This window comes from Heptranchias perlo, chromosome 32, assembly GCF_035084215.1.
Source record: "Heptranchias perlo isolate sHepPer1 chromosome 32, sHepPer1.hap1, whole genome shotgun sequence".
Classification (NCBI taxonomy): domain Eukaryota; kingdom Metazoa; phylum Chordata; class Chondrichthyes; order Hexanchiformes; family Hexanchidae; genus Heptranchias; species Heptranchias perlo.
This window is the reverse complement of record NC_090356.1, coordinates 18,218,487-18,245,298: the sequence shown is the minus strand read 5'-3', so window position 1 is coordinate 18,245,298 and position 26,812 is coordinate 18,218,487. Positions and strand designations below refer to the sequence as shown.

General features: G+C 45.4%; 1 protein-coding gene across 1 annotated transcript; it reads right to left on the bottom strand.

Annotated features, from left to right (window-relative positions):
- Positions 1-79: 79 nt before the first annotated feature.
- Positions 80-26,812, bottom strand: arhgef19 (Rho guanine nucleotide exchange factor (GEF) 19). Its single transcript, XM_067970102.1, has 15 exons — positions 26,176-26,812; positions 20,051-20,491; positions 17,325-17,457; positions 16,821-16,894; positions 15,065-15,312; positions 13,921-14,081; positions 12,516-12,668; positions 11,984-12,113; positions 10,670-10,744; positions 10,251-10,340; positions 9,191-9,354; positions 7,172-7,330; positions 4,923-5,005; positions 2,594-2,698; positions 80-1,853 (listed from the first exon to the last, which is right to left on the bottom strand). Exons 1-15 carry the CDS (start codon positions 26,810-26,812, stop codon positions 1,696-1,698), a joined length of 2,811 nt encoding a protein of 936 aa, XP_067826203.1. The 3' UTR covers positions 80-1,695.

Sequence of the window (26,812 nt, the reverse complement as noted above, 5' to 3'; positions counted from 1 at the left end):
TAAACATTTACCTGAGGAAGGAGGAAGTCTCCGAAAGCTTGTGAATTTAAAATAAAATTGCTGGACTATAACTTGGTGTTGTAAAATTGTTTACAACTGAAAAATGTTGACAAACCAGTTGGGTTGTCACGAGTTTTTGTGTCATTTTTTCCTGGTGCCAGATTTATTGAATTCAATCTCTCGACTTGCCATGGTGGGATTTGAAGTCACAACCTCTGGATTACGACAGTAGTGCCATGACCTCTATGCTACTGGCTCCTATGGCTACTTGGGTAAGGGACCAGACGGCGGTTGGCACCTGTGCAAGCGCAGAAGTGATGGAGAGAAGATTGTCCAAAACAAAAACTGGAGGTTCATCATATCACTCTCATCACACTGGCACGATGTATGATAAAACACCCGAGTCCTGCACCCCTTCTCAGGCACCGTTGATGGTTTTAGCTTCTCCCACGGTTTACGTGAGCCCCAGGCTGAAGTTCCCACCTGTTCCCGGAACTCTGTCAGAAGTCTGGAAGGTTCCGTGGTGAAACGAGGCAATTGGATCGAGCAACTGTAACTGATTGCTGACTCCGCAAACCCCTCTTAACAGGTGTTTTAGACCCTCCAGGTCTGGCAGTGATGAAGGGACCCAAAGGGACCAGTCTTATTTACAAAGGGAATTGGTGACTGGTTTACTTTTTATGAGTTTGGGCCTTGGTCAGGGAGTTAGACCGATGTGCCAGGGAGGCTGGGAACTTAGCACTCAGAAACAGGAGGTCATTGGCTGCAGGGGACCATAGCAACACATGGCTGCTTGCACCCGGTCGTGACGATTTGAAAGGCTGCTTATAAACTGTGACCACGAGCACGTGGTCCCGCTGACTCCAGAACTGCTGCTCATCGGCCCAAGGGAACCTCTGCCTGGCTGAACATTGGATATTTTATGGTTTGTTACTGAGCAGGTTTCAAGGGGTGTATCACTGGGTCGCACTGAAACCCTGGTGCTGCCAAAAATGAGCAGGAATGAAAACTTTGCAACTGTGATTGGCTCCTCCCGTTTACCTATGTATGGAATCCCAATAACTTTGTGCAATTTCCCTACTCACACTTCCTGAGTGCTAGATAGAAAAAATTCACCAGTTCTTGGGGAAGACTTTGACACTGAAGACAGTCATTTTAAGGTTAATTTTGAATTGTTGCCAATAAATAGGAAATGGGATAATGTCGGACTGTCCTGTTCAGGCAGAGTGAGGAAGAAAATGAGGGCTCTCCTGCTTAACCGCGTCAGAAATCATTTCCTCCCTCCCCTCGATTTCCGCTGCATGCTGGTTCCCCCGGGCTACAAGCCTCGTGAATCAGATACAAAGGGAGTTGGCTCTTTGCCACTCAGAGCTGCCATCGCAGCAGCTCAAAGGGTCAAAGCCCCTGTAGCCTTTTCCTCTCCCCCCGCCCCTCCGGAATTCCGCTGAAGAGACACCTGAACACCAGTTGGTGTCTCCTTGAAAGCTGTGAAGGGGACTCTAGCCTGCGACACACCATAGCATTCCTGCTACAGCACCTGCAGGCACCAGAAATCGAACTCACTCACTGGGGAACGTAGTCAGGACTTGTCACTCAGGGACTCCACACACTCGGTGTGTTGTTTACCCATAAAATCTGGGATGTGTTCAGTGTCCACACCCCCACATATTGTCTCAAACACAACACCGCCACTCGTTACTGACATTCTTCCTGGAGTTTCTGGGTTGCGTGTTTAATCCGATTCTTTTCCCGAAGATTTCGTATCCTGGCATTCTTGTTTGTTATCTCCTCCACGTGACTCACTGGAAACCATCCTTTCTCTCCATCTGACAACCGGATCCCCTCGATCCAGCCTGGAAGGAGATTCAGAAAGCGGTGCCAATTAGAGGAATGGGTCAGCACAGGATCAGCTGCAGGAAACACTCGATCTGATCTCATCCAACCTTTCACACAAACCCCCGAAAACCTCAGGAGCTTTTACATGTTTAAGTTCCTCTATTCTTTTGAGTCACTTCTGCTCCCCTGAGCTGTTCATTGCAGAATGATCCCAGGGCTTAGGGAGTTAAATCATGAGGACAGGTTGCATAAACTTGGCTTATATTCCCTTGTGTTTCGGAGATTGTGGGGGTGATCTGATCGAGGTGTTTAAACTGTTAAAAGGATTTGATAGGGTAGATAAGGAGAAACTATTTCCTCTGGGGGGGGCGGGAATCCAGAACAAGGGGACATAATCTTAAAATTAGAGCTAGGCCACTGAGGAGCGAAATCAGGAAGCACTTTTTCACACAAAGGGTAGTGGAAATCTGGAACGCTCCCTCCAAAAGATTGTGGATTCTGGGTCAATTGGAGCTTTCAAGACTGAGATTGATAGATTTTTGTTGGGTAAGGGTATCAGGGGATTTGGAGCAAAGGAGGGTAAATGGAGTTGAGGTACAAATCAGCCATGATTTGAGTGAATGGCAGAGCAGGCCTGAGGGGCTGAATGGCCTCCTCCTGTTCCTAGGTTCTGATGCTCAAAGTTTCTGCATTCCCCGGGTACCCTCTGATGCCCGTTTATGCTGCAGTCTGAGGCCTCAAGCAATGTTTCTCTCACCATCTTTAGTTCTTGTTTTCACTTCAAGGACGTCGGCCTTCTCCAGCGCCAGCTCATCAGCTTCCTGGGGCTTGTAGGTCTTGACACACTGAACCTGCGGAAAGTCTGGATGGAAAGTAAAACGTCAGCTGCTGGTCAGGTGGTTCACGGTTCTCAAACAGAGTTTTCTATTTTAACTTAAAAACATTTCTTGTTCGACGTTTGTAGAACCGTAACTCTGTAGAGCAGTTCCCACCTCCCAACCTGTGCTGAGTTGGCTGGTCTCAGCCAGAGCTCAAGCTGGGACACTGTATTAGGGCACTGTGTACCTGGGTTAGTGAGTGGGAAAATCAGCTGTAGTTGCCACTCCTGATCACTATCCAGTGACCCATGCTGGAGGAAAGAAACAACTTGCATTTATATAGCGCCTTTCACGACCTCAGGATGTCCCAAGCACTTTACAGCCAATAAAGTACTGTTGTAGGAAACATGGCAGCCAATTTGCACACAGCAAGATCCCACCAACAATAATTAGATCATCAGTTTTTTTAGTGATGTTAGTTGAGGGATAATTATTAGCCAGGACACTGGGGAGAACTTCGCTGCTCTTCTTCAAGATAGTGCTACGGGATCTTTTACGCCCACCTGAGAGGGGAGACAAGGCCTCGGTTTAACGTCTCATCTGAAAGACATTACCTCCGACTGGGCAGCACTCCCTCAGTGTCAGCCTAGATTATGTGTTCAAGTCTCTGGAGTGGGACTTGAACCCACGACCTTCTGACTCAGGGGCGAGAGTGAAACCAACTAAGCCAAGGCTGACACCCAGTGTATGTGTATCTGTGTGGATGCTGAGTGAGGACAGGATAGGGACCAGCTCCGATCCCCTCTGTGGTTGTATATCTTGCCAACACTCACCAGGTGGGCCCCCAGTTGGGTGAGGTACTGGAGAGTGGAACGGTACCTGAGCCAGGCTCAGGAAAGGAGGAGAGAACATATCCAGGAAAAAAACAAAAAAGAAATTATCGGAGCAAGATGTGCTGATATTATATTACAGACGGTGTAACAAGCAGGAAGGCTGAAAACAAAAGGAAAATGTTTCATGGGCTCAGACTCTATTTCAAGAAGCAGTTCACAGTGTCTGTAAACACTGACGTTATCCCATCAGGTCCCATGCTCATCCGATATGTTTTTCACAACTTCTATCCAAGCTAATCATTGGGATGTCGCCCAGTACCTCAAACAGATGTGAAGTCACCCCCCATAGTCAGCATGTGCAATCTTCACCCCCGAGCTCAGCTTCTGACCACAGATCCTCTCCAATGTAAAGACCGCCTGCTTATATCTTCGTAACATCTCCCACCTCCACCCGTACCTCAGCCCATCCGCTGCTGAAGCCCTCACACATGCCAATGTTTCCACAACTGGTTACTCCATGCCTCCCACCCTCCACCCTCCGTAAACTCCAACTCATCCAAAACTCTGCTGCTCACATCGTACCCTGCACCCTTGTCCTCATTGACCTCCATTGGTACCCAGTCCCCCAATGCCTCCAATTTAACATTCTTGCACAGCCTCACCCTCCCCTTACTCTCTGTAACCTCTTCCAGCCCTACAACCCTCCCCTTACTCTCCATTCATCTGACTCCAGCCTCTTGTACATCCCGCCTTCCTTTGCCCCACTGTTGGCAGTTGTGCCTTCGTCCACCTATCTGGAAATCTCTTCCTAAACCCCTTCACCTTCCTCCAGACCCTCCTTAAAACCCACCTCTTTAACTAAGCTTTTGGTTCAATGTCAGTTTTCCTCACACCTCAGAAGTGCCTTGAGATATTTTTCTACATTAAAGGCGTTTTATAAATGCAAGATTACCTGTTGTTGTTTATCTCTTGTGTAGTTCCATTGACTGAACCTGTGCCCAGACTGCACAAAAGAGTAAAACAGCCTCAGGGATCAATTAAAACACCTGATTTAAGACTGAACGCTCCTGTGAAGCACCTTAGGACGTTTTAATACGTCAAAGGCGTTATATAAATACAAGTTGTTGTTGTTGTTGTTGAAGTCGAGCAAACCAGCGGGGAACCTCATCTGTGTAGAGGCAGACTCAGCTACCAGCAGAGCCTCACCTATGGGTGGTGGAGCCTCAGTCACTGGTGGGGAGCTGGGCTACCGGCAGAGCCTCACCTACTAGCTGCATGTATCGAGAAATTACTGGCGGACACCCCTCAGTTTTCCTTTCATTTATCGTAGGCAGTGTGCCAGTCATGTCCTGATACGCACGGAGAGCCAGCAAGGCTTCCCGCCATTAGCGCAAACTCAGAAAATGGCCCTCTAAGTGTTGTGTGAGAATCTCACCGTCCTTCTCCAGCTCCATCTGATCTGTCTGCGTCTCTTGGTCCGTGAGCAGCATGGCCGTTATCCAACGCTGTTTCTCACTCCTGAGGAAAGAGATGAAAAAAGACACAATGGAGTCTGTACATGAGCAACACCAGGTACATGGGCTCTGTACATGAGCAACACCGGGTACATGGGCTCTGTACATGAGCAACACTGGGTTCGTGATCTCTGTATGTGAGCAGCATTGGATTTCTCGCTACAGATACTGACTGACCGCTGTGTCTTTCCCATGTTTTCTGCCCACCGGCCCCACTTCCGACTGCCCTTCCCCCAGCGCCTTCCCATGCAACCATAATGGATGTATCACCTCTCCATTTACCTCTTCCCACACCATTGTCCAGAGCCCCAAACACCCCTTCTATGTGAAACAGCAATTTACATGCACGTCCTCCAATCTATTATACTCTATTCACTGTTCACCGTGCGATCTACTCCACAACAGGGAGAGCAAATGCAGATTCGGTAACCACGGTACTAAGTATCTACGTTCTGACCTCCCTGAACTCCCCCTCCCATTCCCACTCTGGCCTCCCACAGTGTTCTAGACAGGTTCAACACAAAGTCCAGCACGATTACTTTCTCCTGGGCACTCTGCAGCCCTCTGGTCTGACTATATTGACTTTAAAACTTCAGACCGTAGCTATATCCTTCAAATCATTGCTAGGATGGGTCTGTTGGTTTCCAGGGTTGAATTTCAGGCGTCGTGCTGGGGGGGAGGGAGGAGGCTGCTTACGGTGTTGTTTTGGGACCGACAGTCTCATTATTTCTCCCCCCAGCATTTTCTGTTTCTGTTTCAGACCTGCTGCATTTGCATTTCTCCTCTTCACTTTACCCCATTTTCTCATCTGTTTCTTTGTGTGGGCCTCGCCCATTGCTTTTCACCCTCTTAACTATTTGCACATTCTTTTAATAGCTTTCCTTTGCCTCGGCAAGAACATTGTTTATAGCGTCGTAACAGTTTTCTATTGAGCAGTTTGCAGGTTATTCAACACATTAAAGTCCCTCTCTTTAATTGGAGGATCTGTCGTTCCCCCCCACCCCCCAATCTCTCTTTAGTTCCGACAAAGGGAGACACCCAAAACATTGATCTGCCTTTTTCCTTTACTGATCTTTGGAGTTTGGTGCCACCTGCTGGTTGACTGGGTATGTGTACTGCCTGGAGCGATGATGAGCCACTTCAGACCTGAAGGTCCCAGGTTCAATCCCTGGTATGTGTCAAGTTAGCTGATCTCAGCCAGCGGATCAGGTGGGGTACTACAGTAGGTCTCAGTGCCCCAGGTTACACCTGTCCAAGTTCCTGATCGCTATCCAGTCACTCCTGCTGTAAAATGTGAGCTTGTGGAAATCGGGTGAGAACAGGATGGGAGCTCGGTTTGATGCCGCATAGTCAAATAACCTGCTGAGACTCATTGCTCATGCACAGAAATGAAGAACTGCTAATTGGGTGATGGCAGTCAGCACCTGTAGAACTGTACCCCAGCCCTGAGTTTCTGCCTCGAAGTGTCTGGCCTCGAATTTGTGTCCCTTGGCGTTTCCCCCTTGGCAAAGGGTGTCTATCCATGAGTGTTAGCCCACAGATACTTATTGCTGAGTATTTATCCCAAATGTCTGTCTCCAGGTGCCTACATGGATTCACTCTATGGAGAAGCTCCTGAAGATCAGTGTCTCTGTCTTTCACTGTCCAGGCGAGAATCTAATGAGCTTCGGCCTCGTCACTTATAAGAGTAAAGTGGCCTTGTGGATAATTGTGGGATGAATTCAGGGAAGGACAGACTCCCAACAGAGACACTGAGATATTCACACAGGACATGACTGAAGTGTTAAATTAGTTAAAATTATTTAACAGAGAGAAAGGAAACATCTCACATGCCTTTGGGTCTTGTCAGATTGGTGGAACAGGCTCGAGGGGCTGAATGGCCTACTCCTGTTCCTATGTTCCTAGATCCTATAATTAATGATCACTGATCACAAGCAAACTCGTCAATCAGATCTTCGTTGGTTCACGTCAATTAGTTTGCTTTTTAAGAAAAAATGATCTGTCCAATAATCGAATGGATTAAAAGACCCTGTTTATCGAGAGTTTGTGCTCACGGGGCCATAACCAGCACCAGACGTTGCTCTGTGCTGAAATGATGCTCCCTGTTACAATCCCACAGCAATCGCTGTGCCCAATTATTGCTCAGCCGCACCAATGCCGGGTCACTCACTCAGTGCGGGCTCGCAACAGGATCTGCTGCTTCACTTGATGCTTCTCGAGGAGCTGCAGGTGGAAAACGTGCCCTGGGATCCCGTGCACCTTCACGTTCAGGTCCTTCGCTCTCAGCTCCTGGGTTTTGGCGTGGACGAACACAGCGAACTTCCCTGTACTGAGAGAGAAAGGATTTCAGTCAGCAGTCAGCAGCCACATTGTAACCAACTCGTTCACATTACTTTGAACTTCTGAGAATGTGGAAACATCCCTTTCGTCCCTTACACAGAGGGTTGATGGACCAGGGAATACTTTGCCACAGGGAACGGTTAAGATGGAGACTATTGTATCTTTTGAGGGAAATTTGGATAAATATTTGAAACAGAGGGAAATACAGGTCTTTGGGAAGAGAGCAGAGCAGTGGGATTTGGAGCAGTTTGGATTGCTCTGGTCAGGAGCTGGCACAAACACGATGGGCCAAATGGTGTAAAGTTATATGAATCACCTTGCCTTTGGTTGAAAAGTTGGAATTCAGACCAGTGCCTGGACCAGGAAAGCAATTTTCTGTAGATTCAGTAAGAAAAGAAAGAACTTGTATTCATAAAGCACCTTTCATGACCTCAGGACGCCCCCAAAGCACTTTCCAGCCAATGAAGTACTTTTTAAGTGTAGTCACTGTTATAATGTAGGAAACGCAGCAGCCAATTTGCACACAGCAAGATCCCACAAACAGCAATGTGGTAATGACAAGATAATCTGTTTTACTGATGTTGGTTAAGGAATAAATATTAGCTTGGACACCAGGGAGAACTCCCCTGCTCTTCTTCGAAATAATGCCATAGGATCTTTTACATCCACCTGAGAGGGCTGACGGAGGCTTTACTTTTTCTAGAGATGGATATTAAACACGATTGAGAGGGGAATACAACTGGTCATTCTCTCTCTCTCTCTGTCTTTCTGGTCTCTCTCTCTCTCTCTCTCTCTCTGTCTTTGTGATTTGACCCCTTGTATATTCAGTATTCTTGGATGTAATGTTTCCCTGACTAACCTGTCTGAACACCATTCACTCCTTTGATTGCTGTGATTATCTCTCTGCCGAGGTGTGATAAAGGGCAGTTAGAAAGATTATCTGTAATCACCAGACATTGTTCTCTGACTATATATGCTGTGCCTTTACGCAACTCTTCACTCACCTGACGAAGGAGCAAAGCTCCGAAAGCTTGTGATTTCAAATAAAGCTGTTGGACTATAACCTGGTGTTGTGCGACTCCTTACAGATATTAAAGAGGCACAGGGAGGTGAGGCTAGTGGGGCATTAAACAGGTGTGGGAGGGATATAGCTGCACCGCATTGTGATGATCTGTTTCTTCACAGAATGCAATGTTTGCAATATTAAAAAAGAACAGATCTCCCGATGGCTCACTGCCCTGGTACGTTATTGAGCTGAGTAGATCAGCAAGATCCCAGGTTCTGTCTCAGCTAGAACTGTGCTTGAGGCACTACAATTGGTGTCAGAGCCTCTGAGCTAGAAAGAGAAAAAATTAAGCAAGGCTCCTTTTCCTCATCACTAAGCAGTGGCCAACTGGGAGTTGTATGCATGTGTGAGGATTTGGCTAATACCCTGCAGACACTCACAATCTACATTCACAGATGAAAACTGTAATCTTGTACAGTACCTGTGGAACTGGACCACAGCGAGAGTCAGTGGCTTCAGGAGAGGGGCGGGCGAAACTGGATGAAATATTTAGACTTACGCTGGAAGATCTTGTCTGCTTCCTGTTAGTAAAATAATCGCCAGTGATCTAAACCTGTTTGAGTCTTTTAAACATGACCAGGTGCTGTTGCATTGCCATCTAGTGGCACGAACGAGGAATAAAGCCATTGCCCCCAGACAGGTTCAGGCGAGTGAGTTTTGTCAGTGCACTGGAGCAAAGAGGAGCCTTAAAAAGCATAGAATTAGAAAATTGGAAATAACGACAGAAGTTACAGCAGCGATTAGTAATGAGGGAGACAATGTGGTAACCAAGCACGCACTTACTCCTTCTTCCGGGAGAGCAGGAGGCAATCGTTGAAGAGATGCAGGTATATCGGCCTTGTGGAAAGCTTGAATTTTGACCCTGTCATATTATTGATCTGTGAGTCCACTTCAGTTAGCTCACCGTGCTTCACCAGCCAGCGGGACTGTGAGATCAGCGGGAAAATCTGGGGAGAGAGGCCGCCAAACTCAGAAATTCGTGACTGGAGTTTGAGAATTCCAAATTAATCCTTATCCACTTCCTGCCGTTGGACTCAGAATCCTGACACATCCACATTTCTTCCTACTCATTGGGATAAGGAGTGGGAGTGAAACCATACCGTACTCTTCATCCCAGAACGTGGGTGAGGATTCTGGAAATGAGATATTGTCGGACATTTTCCTTTCACATCTGGGAACTGAGTGTGAATCCAGTCCAGACTGATGGGGTGAATTCCCCTCTGTTAATGGCTGTAAGGGTTCTCTGTGGAACGAGCTGGGCAGTTTCAGCCCAGTTCCACGTGGATGTGGTCACACAGCACCTAAAACCACTTTCTAATTCGCCACTAAATTGGCGACTCGCTCAGAAAGGCCGCAGGACGGCCGATGTTGAAATTAGAACAAAGGTCACAGCGGTGAAGTGGAAGATCATCTTCTGAGGTTAGGGCTGAGGTGCATTGTTGAGCGAGTTTTACTCTGCACCAAATATGCACAGTGCCTAACCTGGGAGTGCTTAATGCTGACAGTTAGTCACTCACTCTTTCTCACAGAGCCCAGCCAACAAGTCTTGCCTCAACTTGTATCCAGCTGGTGGCAGTCACCTGGAAGCGTGCTTGAAAGCTCTTGTCTTGTGGTTGCCCTCACATCCGGCCCCTGGTGGCTCTTTTAACAAAGCTTTGCACTCACCTCTCCCAGTGACAGCACCGTGCAATGGGAGCTACCTGAGGGTGGCCCTGAGTAACTCCCATCTGGCTCTTCCCGCCCTCCCTGCGAGAACGCTCCAGGCCTCTTCCCACAGCGGCACAGCTAACACGAGGAACCGAATTTGTGGGAGAATCGCGATACTTGGTACATTGTAGCTTACCTTACTTTCAAAATGGATTTTGTTGTTCAAGTGAATAAGTTCCTCCGTCCTCTTCATTGACTGTACACTGGAATTACACTCCTGTGTGAGCTGAGAGAGAAAGAAGTGAGTCATTAGACCTCCAGCAATCTCTTGGGTTGGGTCGATCTGTGATATGTTTAAAGCTCCCGGATTAAAAAATAACTATTGAATTCTTCCTCACCCAATCCATGCTGGAACCCCAAAACCTGTCTGAACTCCCAAGCCTGCCTGAAACTGCCATGCAGCCCGAAACCCCCAAAACTCTGGGTGTACCTTCAAATCCTGCTTGAACCCACAAGCCGGGCCTGAACCTCACCCAAGCTTCACCTGCACTCTCAAACCCTCTACTCCCTGTCCTGTGCCTCTTTTAAGTAGGTCAGAAATTCGAAGCCTTTCACCTTCTTGAGTTTGTCGAAGGCCTTTGTAGCTGTCTCTTCATCCTGGGAGCCCTGTTTGGTGCGTTTCAGTATATTCTGTAAGACAGACGGTTCAACTTGTTACTGGATGTTTACTCCTTGTGAGCTGCAAATGATTCGATACTTAATCCTTCACTTCATAAAACTACAATTTTAGTCAATGCTTTTAAAATTACAGCTTTGTGTGAAAACAGAACATGTAGGAAATACACAGCAGGTCTGACATCATCAAAGAGAAAAGACGTGTTATGGTTTTGGGAGGGGGTGGCGGGACCCTTCGTCAGAATTGGTACAGTCAGGTAGGGGAAGCCCCTTAATAGGACTGATTGATGCAAAAGGGATCGGTAACATGTTGAAATATGCTGATTATTATTACAGGGTAGCAACCAAGGGGTTTAACAAAGATTTTAATTGGACTTCAGTTAAATCGAGAGACTAGAGAATACAGATTGTTCTCCTTAGAGCAGAGAAGGTTGAAAGGAGATTTAATGTGGTGTTCAAAATTATGAGGGGTTTTAATAAAGTAAATAAGGAGAAACTGTTTCCACCGGCAGGAGGGTCGGTAACCAGAGGACACAGATTTAAGGTAATTGGCAAAAGAACCAGAGGGGAGATGAGGAGAATTTCTTTTATGCGGCGAGTTGTTATGATCAGGAATGTACTGCCTGAAAGGGCGATGGAAGCAGATACAATAGTAACTTTCAAAAGGGAATTGGATATATGCTTGAAAAGGAAAAATTTGCAGGACGATGGGGAAAGGGCAGGTGAGTGGGACTAATTGGATAGCTGTTTCAAGGAGCCAGCACAGACACAATGGGCTGAATGGCCTCCTTCTGTGCTATAAGATTTCATGATTTGCAAATTTGCGATTTCCAGATTTGTGATTTGCAGATTTGTGATTTGCAGGTTTTGTGTTTTGCAAATTTGTGATTTGCAGGTTTGCGATTTGCAGATTTGTGATTTGCAGGTTTTGTGTTTTGCAAATTTGTGATTTGCAGGTTTGTGATTTGCAGATTTGTGATTTGCAGATTTATGATTTGTAGGATTTGTGATTTGCAGATTTATGATTTGCAGGTTTTGTGATTTGCAGATTTGTGATTTGCAGATTTGTGATTTGCAGGTTTTGTGATTTGCAGGTTTGTGATTTGCAGGTTTGTGATTTGCAGGTTTTGTGTTTTGCAAATTTGTGATTTGCAGGTTTTGTGATTTGCAGATTTGTGATTTGCAGATTTATGATTTGCAGGTTTGTGATTTGCAGGTTTTGTGATTTACAGATTTGTGATTTGCAGATTTTACCTCCACCAGCATCTTCAGTCGCATTATCCTCTGGAACGGCAGGATTAGGAATGAGGCGAGGGGCAGCCGCTGACAAATCTGATCCTCCTCGAGCCTGGCCAAGAAACCGGGAAACCTGGGATTCTCCTGACTGGAAAGGTGATCCAAAGAATATCTCTTGTCATCAAATATATTCACATAATAGAAAATAACCTATCAAATCGACTCCAAAACACACATCCAGTTTCCAACTGGAGTCACTGGATAATGTTCAGGAGTAGGAACTCCTGCTGATTTCCCCCCTTCCTGACCTGGGGCACTAAGGACACTGCTTCTGAGATCAGCGAAATCAGCACAGGCAGGAGATTGAACCTGGGACCTCCTGGCCTCTATATATGGTATCACACCAGGTGGTGCGTTTAATCACTGAGCCATCCAGATCTCCCATTATTTTCTATAATTAGATGTTGTAAAAGTGAAGACGGAGGTGCTCGCTCACTGCTGTCAGTGGTGAATCTCACTTTAACTCGGCAAAAGAAGTGTTCACACGTACAGCAGCCGCTGATAGGTCTGTTCCTGGTACGCCTGGTTGGTGACATAAGGCAGATAGACTCTCCTGAAGGCGGGGCAGTGAGCCAGAACAATATCGCACACATCAAAGTTTAAGACATCCTTCTCCAGCCTCTCCTCCAACTGCTGCAGGAACCTGAGAACAACAGATTAGAAATCACTGAGCTAGGGCACAAACCAGCAACAAGGAACAAAGCAACCAACATTTAGCAAACTGGTCACAACTATTATTTTATAAAGAGGAAACCAACCAGTATATGGAACATAAATATATAGGAACCTGCCCAACAAGCATGGTTGAACCCCACCTATTCTCATGAGATCCTCTAATCCCACATAACCACCTTTTCACCCTATCCCTCAATCCCACCTTCTCACCATATTTCCCCCAATCCACCTACCCACCTTCTCAACATATCCCCTCCTTCTCACTAGATTCCCCAATCCCACCTTCTCATATCTCTCAACCCCACCTAACTACCTTCAATCTCTCTTCATAGGACAACCCTCTCACCCCAGGAATCAATCTAGTGAACCTTTGATGCACTGCCTCTAAGGCAAGTATATCCTTCCTTAGATAAGGAGACTAAAACTGTACTCCAGGTATGGTTTCACTAAAGCCCTGTATAATTGCAGCAAGACTTCTTTGCTTTTGTACTCCAACCCCCTTGCAATAAAGGTCAACATAGCATTCACCTTCCTAATTGTACCTGCATGTTAACTTTCTGTGATGCGTGTACAAGGACACCCAAATCCCTCTGAACACCAACATTTAATAGTTTCTCACCATTTAAGAAATATTCTATTTTTCTATTCTTCCTACCAAACTGAATAACTTCACATTTCCCCACATTCTACTCCATCTGCCACCTTCTTGCCCATTCACTTAACCTGTCTATATCCCTTTGCAGACTCTCTGTGTCCTCCTCACAGCTTACTTTCCCACCTAGTTTTGTATCATCAGCAAACTTGGATACACTACACTTGGTCCCTTCATCTAAGTCATTAATATAGATTGTAAATAGCTGAGGCCCAAGCACTGATCCTTGCAGTACCCCACTAGTTACAGGCTGCCAACCTGAAAATGACCCATTTATTCCTAATTTCTGTTTTCTGTCCGTTAACCAATCCTCTATCCATTCTAATATATTACCCCGAACCCTAGGAGCCCTTATCTTGTGTAACAACTTTTTATGTGGCACCTTATCGAATGCTTTTGAAAATCCAAATATACGCCATCCACAGGTTCCCCTTTATCTACCCTGCTAGTTACAACCTCAAAAAACTCTTAATAGATTTGTCAAACACGATTTCCCTTTCATAAAACCATATTGACTCTACCTAATCATATCACTCTAGTTCCTTCCTCTGATTGCTGCAATACCTACTTTTCACTGACTTCCTTGACGTCAGGCAGTTTTGAGAAAAGCCACTGCTTTTCCTGGGTGTTGAGACATTCTTGGAGCTCCCTGGAGTTCTGGAAATGTTCGACTGCGATGGTGAGGCTCCGAAGGTAGGATCCTTCTGAAGTGACCAGTTCAAACTTGGCCTAATGGATACAGAGATTGCAACTAAGGTGGAGCTTCAACGGAGACTACACACAGCAGCAGGAATTCAATCCAGGAGTAGAACTACTCAGGAAAATGGAAGAAACGTGGCAAAGGAAACACTCAAAAGGAGTTGGACAATAAGCACTGCACAGTACATCCTTTACCAGGTATCAGTTGTGGGCAGTGTTAGCAACATGAAGATCAGCAGAGTAACACAGCCTGAGCCTGAAGGGAGGGCTGGCCTTGGGACTTGGCAGCAGTAATAATTAGGGCTATTAACAATTAAGATGCTCACAATGCTTCTAATGCTTCCAAATTCTCCTGCTTCGATCCCCAATGAATCTAGTGGGTGAGTCCAATCTCTCAAACACGAATAGAGACTCTAATTACTGGACAGTTGGAGACATGTCCTTCCTCTTCTGCACTGTCAGAGATTAGACTCTCCACTAGTCTCCCAGTGATTGTATGTACCAAAAAGAAGAAATGAAAGACTTGCATTTATATAGCGCCTTTCACGACCTCAGGACGTCCCAAAGTGCTTTACGATCAAATAAATAGGAAAATAGAACAAATTACCAATAGGACACAGGTTGAAACTCACAAAGGCAGTACAGTAATTCTCAATCTCAGCTGTGCAATGTAGAAAACCCCAGGGAGAGGCCAAGCACTTCCTGGAAAGATTGAAAACTGGTGGACAAGTCACTTGTGCAGCTCCCAGCGGCTTGTTCATGTGCCTCAGGCTAGTCTATTTCACAATCAGGGAACGAAGCAGATACAGGAAGAGTAAGGCAATAAATTGAAATAGAAATGAAACAGAAAGAGTAAAAAAAGAACAGACTCCGGCTTTTCTGAATCGTTAGGTTGTATCGGTGCCACGTGATAACTGCCGACCTTGTTACTACAGGAGAGGACTGCAAGGTTGCTGTGTTGCAGTGCGAGGTTGCAACGGTCCAGCAGCGTTTAACATTGAGAGCTCGCTCACCTCCTGCAGCTTCCGTTGCTCGTTGCCCATTCTGTCCAGTAACCCACTGCTCCGCACATCTGGAATATCCTGCCAAAGAGCGAAAGCATTCCCTCGGGCTGATCGCTGTGACCAGAACGAGTTCTGTGGTAATGAGCTGTACTTGCTGGCTAGGATGACATCATCGTCCTCGATGACCGTGTCTGCCCGTTTCTGCCTTTGGATTTCACGGTCACTCGCCACGTTGCTGTAATCCTGGTACAGGATTGCTGTGAAAACAGAGTCAGTAAAATTATTAATACTAGGGGTGTGCAGTGGAGGTTACTTTTGGTCTACTAGTACCAGGAACCAAGGCTAATCAGGCAAACTTGTACCAGAGAAAGGCATATGGAGAACCAGCTAGGGTGCAACTCCCAAGGGCCTGGTACTGCCTTGACTGCCCAATAAAATCTCCTCTAGAATGTCCCAGACATTCCTTTGAATTGGATGACACCTCAACTTGTTTGCACCACATTTGCGATTGTCCACTTTGTAGTTAACCTTCCCTTAATCTCTGAATGATTGTGAACATGCTCCCTGATGGGTCAGTGAGTAACTGCGCTGCCCAGTGTAGTACTGAGGCATACAGACCAGAAGGGTTCCTTGTTTGATCTCTGGCCTGTGCTGAGTTAGCTAATCTCAGTCAGGTTGACAGTAGAGCACAACAGTTGGCCTCAGTGCCCCAATGTTAGGGAGGGATGAATGCTGCTGGTGGGAAGTGTGTGTGTGGACATTGGGTGAGGACACGATTGGACTTGGTTCTTCTCCTTTCCATGCCAACACCACTTGTCTTAGCTCACACATGAAGAATGGTAACTTAGTGGAGTTAATAGATGACGAGGGGCAGCAGTGAACCCACACCACAGAAAGAGTCAGCATCTTTTGAAGAGGAGGGAAAAAATTGGGAGGGGGGCAGGAATGATAGGGACTCAAAATAGAAGGATCCAGGGCTGGAATACCACTGAGCTCCAACTGTTGACAATGCTAAGATCAAGTGTCATGTGATCAGATGTCACATGGTCAGATGTCACGTGATCAAACCTCAAGAAATACGTCCATCGAGAATTGGCAACCCTAACCGTCACCAAGGTCATTAGATAAGTTTTTCAGTGGTGTTTGTGTACGAGACATGACCAGTTTAAGCCCGGGTGTAATTTCTGTCACCAATCAATAAAATTCATCTTTTTTTCTTTTAAAAATTATTTTGCTGAATTTTGTGCTTTTCAAGGATTGGGAATGGAATATTTTCCATTTTAGGTGCCAAGTGTCAGCAGCAAGCACTCCCAGGTCAGCTAAGATACAGAATAAAGCCCCCTCTACACTGCCCCACCAGGGAGTAAATGCATTATATTCTGTATCATTGAGTCATACCGATCAAGGAGGTCCCAGGTTCAGTCTCTAGTCTGTGCTGTTAGTTGATCACAACAGGAGCAACAGTTTGGATTATACAGTTGGCCTCCACACCCCTGAGTTAATGAGGAGGCTCCAGCTTCTGATCAGTGTCCAGTCACTCCTGTTGGAAAGTGCTTGATGTTGGGTGAGGATAGGATCAGACTTGGCTGAGTTGCCCCCCCCACCCCATGATAGAATAACCCGCTGGCACTGTCTAGGCCCAAAAATGACAAATGGCCACTCGGGTGAGACATTGAACATCTCCTGGTGCCCTCGGATCACTGACACAGTATGAGTCAGAACTTTCAGGTCAGGAGGGAGGAACAATTAATTTATTTTTACTCACGGTTCAGTAGAAACCTGGAGCGTCTCCTTTCTCTCTGTTGTTTTGCACTTAATTCCTCTTCTGATCCTACCCTCCTGAGCAACAGAAGTAGAAATAGATCCAGGTTACATTTAACTCCATTCTTTCTCTAACACACAGTGTCACTTTGATTTCTTTACAGTTTGGGATTTTACAGAGTTTCCTGTGGATCTGTAAAATTGACATTTCTATTGTTGATATTAGTGTCAGAGTACGTGTTAGTGACTGCATGCGTGACCCTGCATGAGTGCAAGTGTGTTTATAAGAGAGAGTGCGAGCGTGTGTGACTGCAAGTGTGAATGTGGTGTGTGTGTGAGAATATGTCTAGTTGAGTGTATATGTAAGTGAGTGATTCTCTATGCGAGTGTGTGTGTATTTGTGTAAGAGTGTGTGTGTTGTCACAAAGTGATACCTCCATGTCCCAATCCCAAGTGTAAATGTAAAACCACTCCCGGGTGTTGGGTATAAACCAGTCCCAAATGTTACCTTGGAAGGTTGCTTGCTTTCCACGAGTTGGGTGGAGGACTGTCAAAGATGAGACCACCCCTTTGTGGCTTTGGAGACACATTGCTGTTGATTGAAATCAGAGATTTACTCTTTTCCTTTGCGTTCCGTCTACCTGAGAACAAAATGTAAGAAGTGAAACAATGAGATACCCAGAATATCAAGTGGCCTTGTCATAACCCAGGGAGAGGGCTGGCATTACACACACAAAGCCCAGGAGATACCAAGCAGAGACAGTATATGTAGGTGCTAAACTACGCCTGTGCAAATATTGGACGCTGTCACACCCTTCAAGAGATGATTGGACTTTATATCCAGGGACAATGTGGTCAGCCTGTTTGTGAGGGAGGTTCCCACCCTTTTTTCTAGCTACCGTGACTTCACATCACAAAGAAAGCCTATAATCCATTTTACTGAAAAGATGAGTTGAAGGATCAAGTCCTACAGTGAGGTACACCACTGAGAATGAAGAGTAAAAACCCTAGCATTAAGTGGGACCAAATGTGCAGCATTTCTAAGACAGCAAACAAGGATGACGCAAAATAAAAAGAAAAAAAATTGCAAATACCGGAAATCTGAAGCAGAAACAGAAAATAAACACAGCGGATATATTAGCATCTGAAAGAGGAAATATTCAGTGAATGATTCAGGTGGAGACTCTTTGTAAGAACTCAAGGTTGACAGTTGTGAAAAACTGAAGATGCTCCACTAATGCAGTTGGGGACACTCTTCTGACACTGGAGTTAAAGCATATCATGGGGCAAAAGCCACTACAATCTGTGTCTGACTCGCGCTGCACCTGAATTACACGCCATCAATGGATGCACAAAACAGAAAAAGGTTCCATTCCCACGTGGAACTGTCAATGTTTATAGCACAGGAGGAGACCACTTGGCCCATCACATCTCTGCCAGCCCTTTGCTAGAGCAATGCAAAACTAATTCCACTGTCCCATTCTCTCCTCATAGCCTGTATCTTCTTCTGCTTCAAATATTTTTCCTCAAAAGATGCAATGATCTCTGCCTCAACTATTCCCTGTGGCAAAGCGCTCCATGCTCGTAACAACTCTGCATAAAGGAATTGCTTCTAACCTCTCTCCCCACTCACTTAGTGACAGTTTTAAATTGACGATCTCTTGTCACTGACTATCCAACCAGAGGAAATAGTCTTTTTCTCTTTACCCTATCAAACCCATCATAATTATAAAACCTGTATTCAATCTCTTCTTAGCCTTCTCTGTTCCCGAGGAAATAGCCCCAGTATCACAAATCTCTCCTCATAATTATAGTTTCCCAATCCTGGCATTATCCTGGTTAATCTACTATGGTTTTAATGTGTAGTGGTAATAGTAAGGTCACTTTCAGCTATGTTAGGAGTCAGAGGACCATTAAGGACAGTACAGGGCCATTGAAGGATTCCACAAGGCAGATTCGGATGGAGTCCTAGAATATGGCAGAGGTTTTAAATGAAGATGATGATGATACTGAGTTAACAATAGTACAACGTAGGGTTGATGCTGAAGTTGAACATGTTAAGTTGGATGCGGCGATAGTCCTTACTAGAATTAGAGCTCTTAAATTGAGCTGTTGGCCCTGATGGAATTCACCTTCGGGTGCTCAAAGAAATGTGGGCTGTGTAGGTGGGCCACTTGCTCATATATTTAATAGTTCGCTGAGGACTGGAATTGTCCTCATGAGCTGGAGAGAGGCCCATGTGATGCTAATATTCAAAAAGGGCAGTGAGTCAGAAGTGGGAAACTATAGGCCCATTAGTTTGACTCCAGCTATAGGCAAGTTGCTGGAAAGATCATTCGAGATGCACTGTACGATCAGATTGAAAGAGAAGGCATTATTAGGGAATCTCAACATGGCTTCTGCAAAGGAAGGTCCTGTCTTGCCAACCTGGTTGAGTTTTTTTGAGGAAGTTAGAAAGATGGTGGATAATGGTAGCTCATTCGATACTGGGGTATCTAAACTTTCAAAAGGCCTTTGATAAAAAGCGCCACACAACTGATGTTGGACTAACTGGTCCACATCCAGTTTCTCTCCCTTCTTAAACAGGGGTGTTACACCAGCTGCCCTCCAGTCTACAGCACAATTTGCATATCCAAGAAAGATTGAGAAATTGTTATCAGAACCTCTGCTATCTCCTCTCGTGAACCCTGTTCCTCTGTACATTCTGAGCTTGGGTCAGTTGGTAGGATTCTGGCCTCCGAGTCAAAAGATGAGTGGGTTCAAGCTTCAAGAAGACTTGAGCGCACAATCTGGGGGGATACTTAGAATCGTAGAAGTACAGCACAGAAGGATGTGGCTGTGTCAGCATTTGAGTGCAGTCCTGAGGGAGTGCTGCATTGCCACAGGTACTATCCTTTGTATCCTTAACAGCCCCATCTGTCTGTTCTGCTCTTTCAGGTGGATGTTAAAGATCCCATGGCACTATTCACAGCTGTCTTGGCCAACATTCCTCCCTCAATATCATCAAAAAAAAGATTAGTTGGTCATTCATCTCATTTACAGTTTGTAGAACCTTGCTGTATGCAAAATGGCTGACATTTTCCTACATAACTGCATTTCAAAAAATAAATCATTGGATTTGAGATGTTTTGAGAGTAGTGATAATGTGCCATAGAAACACAAGTTATTTCTTTCTATCCCATCTTCTAGTCCAGAAATATGCAGACCTTCTCCCGTTCCACAATTAAACCTTACCTTCGAGGGAGAAGGTGGATACCAGCTTCTCTCTAGATGTAGACCTTCCTGACAGGGACTTGCTGAGTTTTAGAGCTTGTGCTACTCTCTTCTGAGAGAGATGCAGCCTGTTTATCAGTTCTGATGCTGAGAAGCGCCGTTTCTCCTGCTCCGTGCAGGTGGCGATGCTTGGCAGCTGTCTCAAGCTGCCTGTGGCAGGTAAGTCACTTTTCATCTCTGGATCAGGCTCCAGCCCAGGCAGTGAATCCAGTGGAAGCTCAACAGAGGCAGAGTCTAAAATTACAACTTCATCCTCCAGTGAGAAGCTGCTGTTTAGGAAATCATTGTCTTTCAGGTCATTGTCGAACAGGGTCCCTGTAAACATGGACTCACAGTCCAGGCTCCCACTGCTGAAGGACTCATCACTTGGACTATCCGTAGAGTACACTCTCATCTTTCTCCCTGGAAAATAACAAGACTTTGTCAACAAAAACGCAACATGCAATTTTCAACCTGATGTCAAATGTACTTGAGGAATTTTAAAACCTGGGAAGTTACAACTCCCACATCTGGGGAGGTTCTGATAATTTGTCTCACACTCTTGGACAAGATACAAGGAATAGTTTGTCTCTCACATTTAGCCTCCAACCTCTCTCTCTACCACAACCTTTCATGTTTGTCACCATTTTACCTGCACTGCTTTGGACAGTTTTGCCATGGACTTTCCTCCCTTGTTCCTTCTGCTCTAAGTATGCCACCTACACACTCTTCCTCTTCCCTACATCCATATTGTGTTCAAATTGAGAGTCATCTCACAGCCTCCTACTCTTATTCATTACAGCTAACCAATTTACATGTGGTCAATGCTCTGCTAACCATGTTGACAAACAAGAAACTATTTTCTAGTTTTCTCTCCTCCCCTCTGCTCCTCAACCTTCCCAGCGATGCACTGTCTAAACGATGCACAGACCAATCTGCATGGGTCATTTTGTTGTGATGACAATAGATACAAACATACGAACAATGACGGACAGGAAAAGACCCTCTGGTCCATCCAGCCTGTCTCACACAATCATATATACACTCCCCACCCCACACCAAGTGATCTCATGGGAGAGGCGAAAAACCAGACAAAACCCCCGGCCAATTTGGATAGGAAAATGTAGACGAGCCCTTACTAATCCAGCCTGAGACTAGGTGTCTCAGTGTGTTAGTGTCTCACTAACCTTTTGATGAGGCTACAATCCCAATCAGTGTGCTGCTCAAGGGTCACTCTCAGGAATAATAGGACAGAGGCCAGTGCCTGTAGCTCACTGATACACTGAGTTCCTGACTTAAGTCATGCTGCTGTGGGCAGTCATCAAGTGAAGGCCGGGCTCTTCCACACAGGAAGGAAGAAAACCTACCAGCCCAATAGTTCCATTAAATATTTCTACTTTAATGGGGCCCTTTCACTTGCTATATGGAAGCTGGGATAACTCTGTCTTGCTTTCCTAGAAGAATAGAATTGAAAAGCAGGGAAGTTATGTTAAACTTGTATAGAACCTTGGATAGACCACACTTAGAGTACTGTGCATACTTCTGGTCTACATATTACAAAAAGGACATAGAGGCATTGGAGAAGGTGCAAAGAGGATTTACAAGGATGATACCAGAACAGAGAGGTTATAACTATCAGGAAAGGCTGAACAGGCTGGGGCTCTTTTCTCTAGTAAAGAGAAGGCTGAGGGGTGACCTAATAGAGGTCTTTAAAATTAAGAAGGGGTTCGATAAAGTAGACGTAGAGAAGATGTTTCCATTTGTGATGGAGACCAGAACCAGGAGCCATAAATATAAGAGAATCACTAATAAATCCAATAAAGAATTCAGAAGAAACTTCTTTATCCAGAGAGTGGTGAGAATGTGGAACTTGCTACCACATGGAGTAGTTGAGGTGAATAGCATATATGCCTTTAAGGGGAAGCTAGATAAATACATGAGGGAGAAAGGAATAGAAGGATAAGCAAATAGGGTAAGATGAAGTAGGGTAGGAGGATGCTCATGCGGAGCATAAACACTGGCTTGGACCTGTTGGGCCGAATGGCCTGTTTCTGTGCTGTTAATTCTACGTAATTCCTACATAGGAGAGGAATAAAACGAAAGGGTGCAACACTGCCGTCGGCCAACACCTGGTAGTCGGGCAGAGTGTGACTGGAGGTCCAGAGGCATATGAAGAAGCAAATCTGCTGAGGACCAAAGGGCCAAAGCTAAAGTAGAAATGAGCTGACTGGAGGGGTGGGGGGCACAGACACAGGGGAGCTGGGCTGTATTAAAGGTTCTTAACATAAGTCCACATCACTCGTTGTCAGGTTCACCCTTAGTGGAAACCTGTCCCTGGCCCACAGGTAGCCATCCGGCCTCTGAGTAAGGGGCACTGGATAGTTTAACAAGTACTACAGGTCAATCCCATCACGTACAGCAAGGTCTCAGAGTAATCTGAAGAAAGTATGGGTGGGTATTGTCCTGTTACTATGGCAACAGTCAGGCTGCCAAAAAATCTGTTATCTTAGGAAATGTTCAAAATGTAAATAAATACGGGCGGGTTCATCCAAAAATTGTTCTGTTCCTATAGCAACAGTCAGGAGGTCATGCCTGGCGTCTGTTGGAACGGCGTAAAGAATCTTTGGCTAAAAATAGTAGCTGTTGAATATCACCAAAAATAGAGATGCACACATGCAACACCTCATAACTCACACTCACTCCTCCTCACACACACACACACACACACACACACAGTCACAACCTCAGGCCTTATGCACACAGCAACAATCACACGTTCAAGCTTTGCACACTAATACACCCACACACACTCATTTCTCACACATACACTCACCTCCTTGTGCACTCAGTAATAACCTCATTCACACTCACATATATGCACTCACACATTCTCATTCACTATCATTTTTTTCACACTTCCACACACAGACTCGCATGCGCACACACATACTTTCACTCATGATTAGGGATGGGCAATAAATGCTGTCCTTGCCAGTGACGCCCACATCCCATGAACAAATAAAAAAAATGCACAAATAATCCTGTGCACACAGTCATGCACACACATACTTATGCACATATGCACTCACATACAAACTTGCACTACATACTGGCATACACATACACTAGTGCACAACTCACTGATGGAAGTTGTGCATATATCTGCTGGATTACACATACACTGAAGCACACATACACCCACACAAACATAGACTGGTGCACGCATACACTCACACAAACATACATTGGTGCACACATACACTCACAAACATACACTCGTGCACACATACACTAGTACACAAATACACTCACAAACATACACTCATGCACACATACACTGGTGCACACACTCACAGAAACATGTACTTATGGACTCATACATGTGTGCACATACAAACTTGCACTGCATACTGGTGCATACATATACTGGTACACATATACATTGGTGCAAACATACATTGGTGCATACATACACTGGTACACACATATACTGGAACACATACATTTGCACAGACAGAACACTGGTGGAAACACACACTTGTGCACATATACACTAGTATAATGCACTTGCACAAATGTACTCGCACACAGTCAGGTACACATACACTTGTGGAAACATATATTGCATACATACACTTGCATGCACATACATTTGTGTAAACATGCATCCATGCATGCATACACTGGTGCATGCATACATGTGTGTGCACGGACACTTTCAGAAACATACAGGGGTACTTGCAAACACCTGGGCACAAATATATTCGCATACATATAGTCATGTCAACATACAGTCACAAACCTACACCTGTGCATTCGTTCACAAATACACACACTCAAGTACACATGCATACACACACGCAATTTCTCTCTCCTGATCACGTTATGCAAGATAATTCACTAGAGCAGGAGCAGGTGCATGTAGCTTTATTCCAGTGAAGAGTTTTAAACCTACTTGCTGGTAAAAACATTGTACTAATGTAGCAGCACAGGGCAGAGACTCTTGTGATCCTCGTTACAGAGATACCAGCAACAGACCCCCAGGTCCATAACCGGATGTGTATGGATTTCACTCAGTGATTAAATACTCCAAAGAACTTGATAGTCCCTGTACTGCTGGGGCTGAGGGAAAATGTTGTCTGGTGAGGATAGCAGGCCAGGGTTGAATCGTGGAGAATCATAGAATCATAGAAGTTACAACATGGAAACAGGCCCTTTGGCCCAACATGTCCATGTCGCCCAGTTTATACCACTAAGCTAGTCCCAATTGCCTGCACTTGGCCCATATCCCTCTATACCCATCTTACCCATGTAACTGTCCAAATGCTTTTTAAAAGACAAAATTGTACCCGCCTCTACTACTGCCTCTGGCAGCTCGTTCCAGACACTCACCACCCTTTGAGTGAAAAAATTGCCCCTCTGGACCCTTTTGTATCTCTCCCCTCTCACCTTAAATCTATGCCCCCTCGTTATAGACTCCCCTACCTTTGGGAAAAGATTTTGACTATCTACCTTATCTATGCCCCTCATTATTTTATAGACTTCTATAAGATCACCCCTTAACCTCCTACTCTCCAGGGAAAAAAGTCCCAGTCTGTCTAACCTCTCCCTGTAAGTCAAACCATCAAGTCCCGGTAGCATCCTAGTAAATCTTTTCTGCACTCTTTCTAGTTTAATAATATCCTTTAATAATAAAGTGAAGTTAGATGAATATCCTACAGTTTTGTTTGGTAATCTTTAGAGATCAAGCAAGTATTTATGCAGAATTTTCCCTCAGGAGGATTCAGATAAAGTCCATGATAGGACTGTGGGAAGGGATTAAATGGTTCAGATAGAGTCCATGGTCTATGGGGCATGGGAGGAGTGGGTTTGATTAGCCTGTTCTCACTCTGTACATTGATCTCCCCTCCGCAGATGCCAGGTGCCTGCTGGTACATTGCCCAAGTGGCCATTTTTTCATGTGTGAGCCTTGACAGTGAGTGTTAGGGTATCATAGCTAATTCCAATCCTATCCTCATCCAATATCCACATATGAACACACATTCCTGCAGGGCTGGCTTCAGAGTGATCAGGAGCAGCTCTCTGGCTGATTTTTCCCTCCCCTAATGAAGAGATCCTGAAACCAATTGTAGTGGCTCAAACAACTCCCTGAGATTGATTAACAGGAACTCGCTGAATAAACTCACAGAGCCATCGGGAGAAGCTCTGTAGTTCTTAAAAATTCTGCCATCCTGCAGCACCCTGCTCCATGGTTTAACACCACTGAGCTCTGTAATTCTTTCAACTGAGCTCCAAATTCAGGTACAGGAATGAAAGGCCTGAAGCAGTACAGCACACACACAATACACAATACACACAAACAGCCAGGAGCAGCTGAATAAGGAATAATTTGTGCTCCCACTGTGAGTTGGGGTATTACATCTCTTCCGGGGAGGAAGGGTTGGAGATTTCCACTTCTCCCAGACCTTCTCCAGCCATTAATGGATCTCTCTCAGTGGGCATTCATTGTACCCCTCCCACAGATGGCGGGGATGGTTTATATCAGCAGTTTACATCTTCATGCTCCTGTTTTTGGGATATAAGGGGAGGGAGAGAACTGAATAAAGAACCAGACATCCACTTGTTCTATTTCCAGTGAGTGAATCACAGTGACTGAATTTTGATTTGAGATATTCCACTGTAGAGCAGTGGATGCTCTTAGAACAACTTTATTAAAAAAATTAATAAAAGGGAGATGTTTATAAATGTAACCAACTTGGGGTGGGGGGAGGTTTTGAAAACAAATAAACAAGTGCAGTACGATTGGGAGGGGGAAGAATTGCTTTGGCTGCTATGGGGAGTGACATTGTAAATGTGTTTGTGAAGATTTCCTCCGCTCGGTATTTCATGTTCCCCGTTTATGATTTGCTGACACACAGCAGTCAGAGCAATATTCACTGTCCCATGTCACAGATCACATTTTGCCAGTGACTCTGGGCTCCATCTCAACCCTGGAAGGTGGGGGAGAGAGGTGAATCAGAAATAACTTCACTTATTTGAATTAACTTTTTAATTCGGCAGATGGAATATCTGGATAGAATAAAGGCAGAGTAATGAGAAATACTTACTTGCTGTTTTCTCCTGCTCCGACCCCTGCGAGGGACGCCTTTGCAGACCACTCGAATCGCCTCTCTCAGACTCCGCCAGCAGCGTATTGAGGGAAAAGTCACTCTTTGAAGAAGCTGTGAAGTTCTTCTCGGTGGCCAGGCTCTGGTGCGGCCAACTATCCGCCTTCCCCACCACCTGCCTGCCCGAGGGGGGACAGGTTCCCGCAGTCCCTTTTGCAGGTCCCCTGTCCTCACCGGCATCGTACAGCGTTAAGCTCTCCGCCGATCCCCGCACTGCAATGCGTTCTGACTGCGAAGCTTTGAATCGGAGCTGAGTATCGGCGTTACAGTTACTGAGCGGCAGGGCAAGCTGTCTCTTCAGCTCTGCTGTGGGTCTCAACCCTAGCTGCCTGCAGAGAGTGTGACCTGAGTTTTTCTGTTCAGCTGGGTCCTGCTCATCCTTTGGTTTCCCTTCTTCTCGGTTTGGCCTCTCTATCACATCAGCACTGATCCTCCTTTGACCATTCAGCATAAGTTCTGGCAGCACATTAAAGGAGACGCTCTCCTCTTTGCAAATGGCAATATGGTTTTTCAAACAGGGTCTGTCCTTCAGGCTGTCCTTGAGGGGTTCCATCTCTTCGCCATTGGAAATATGCAT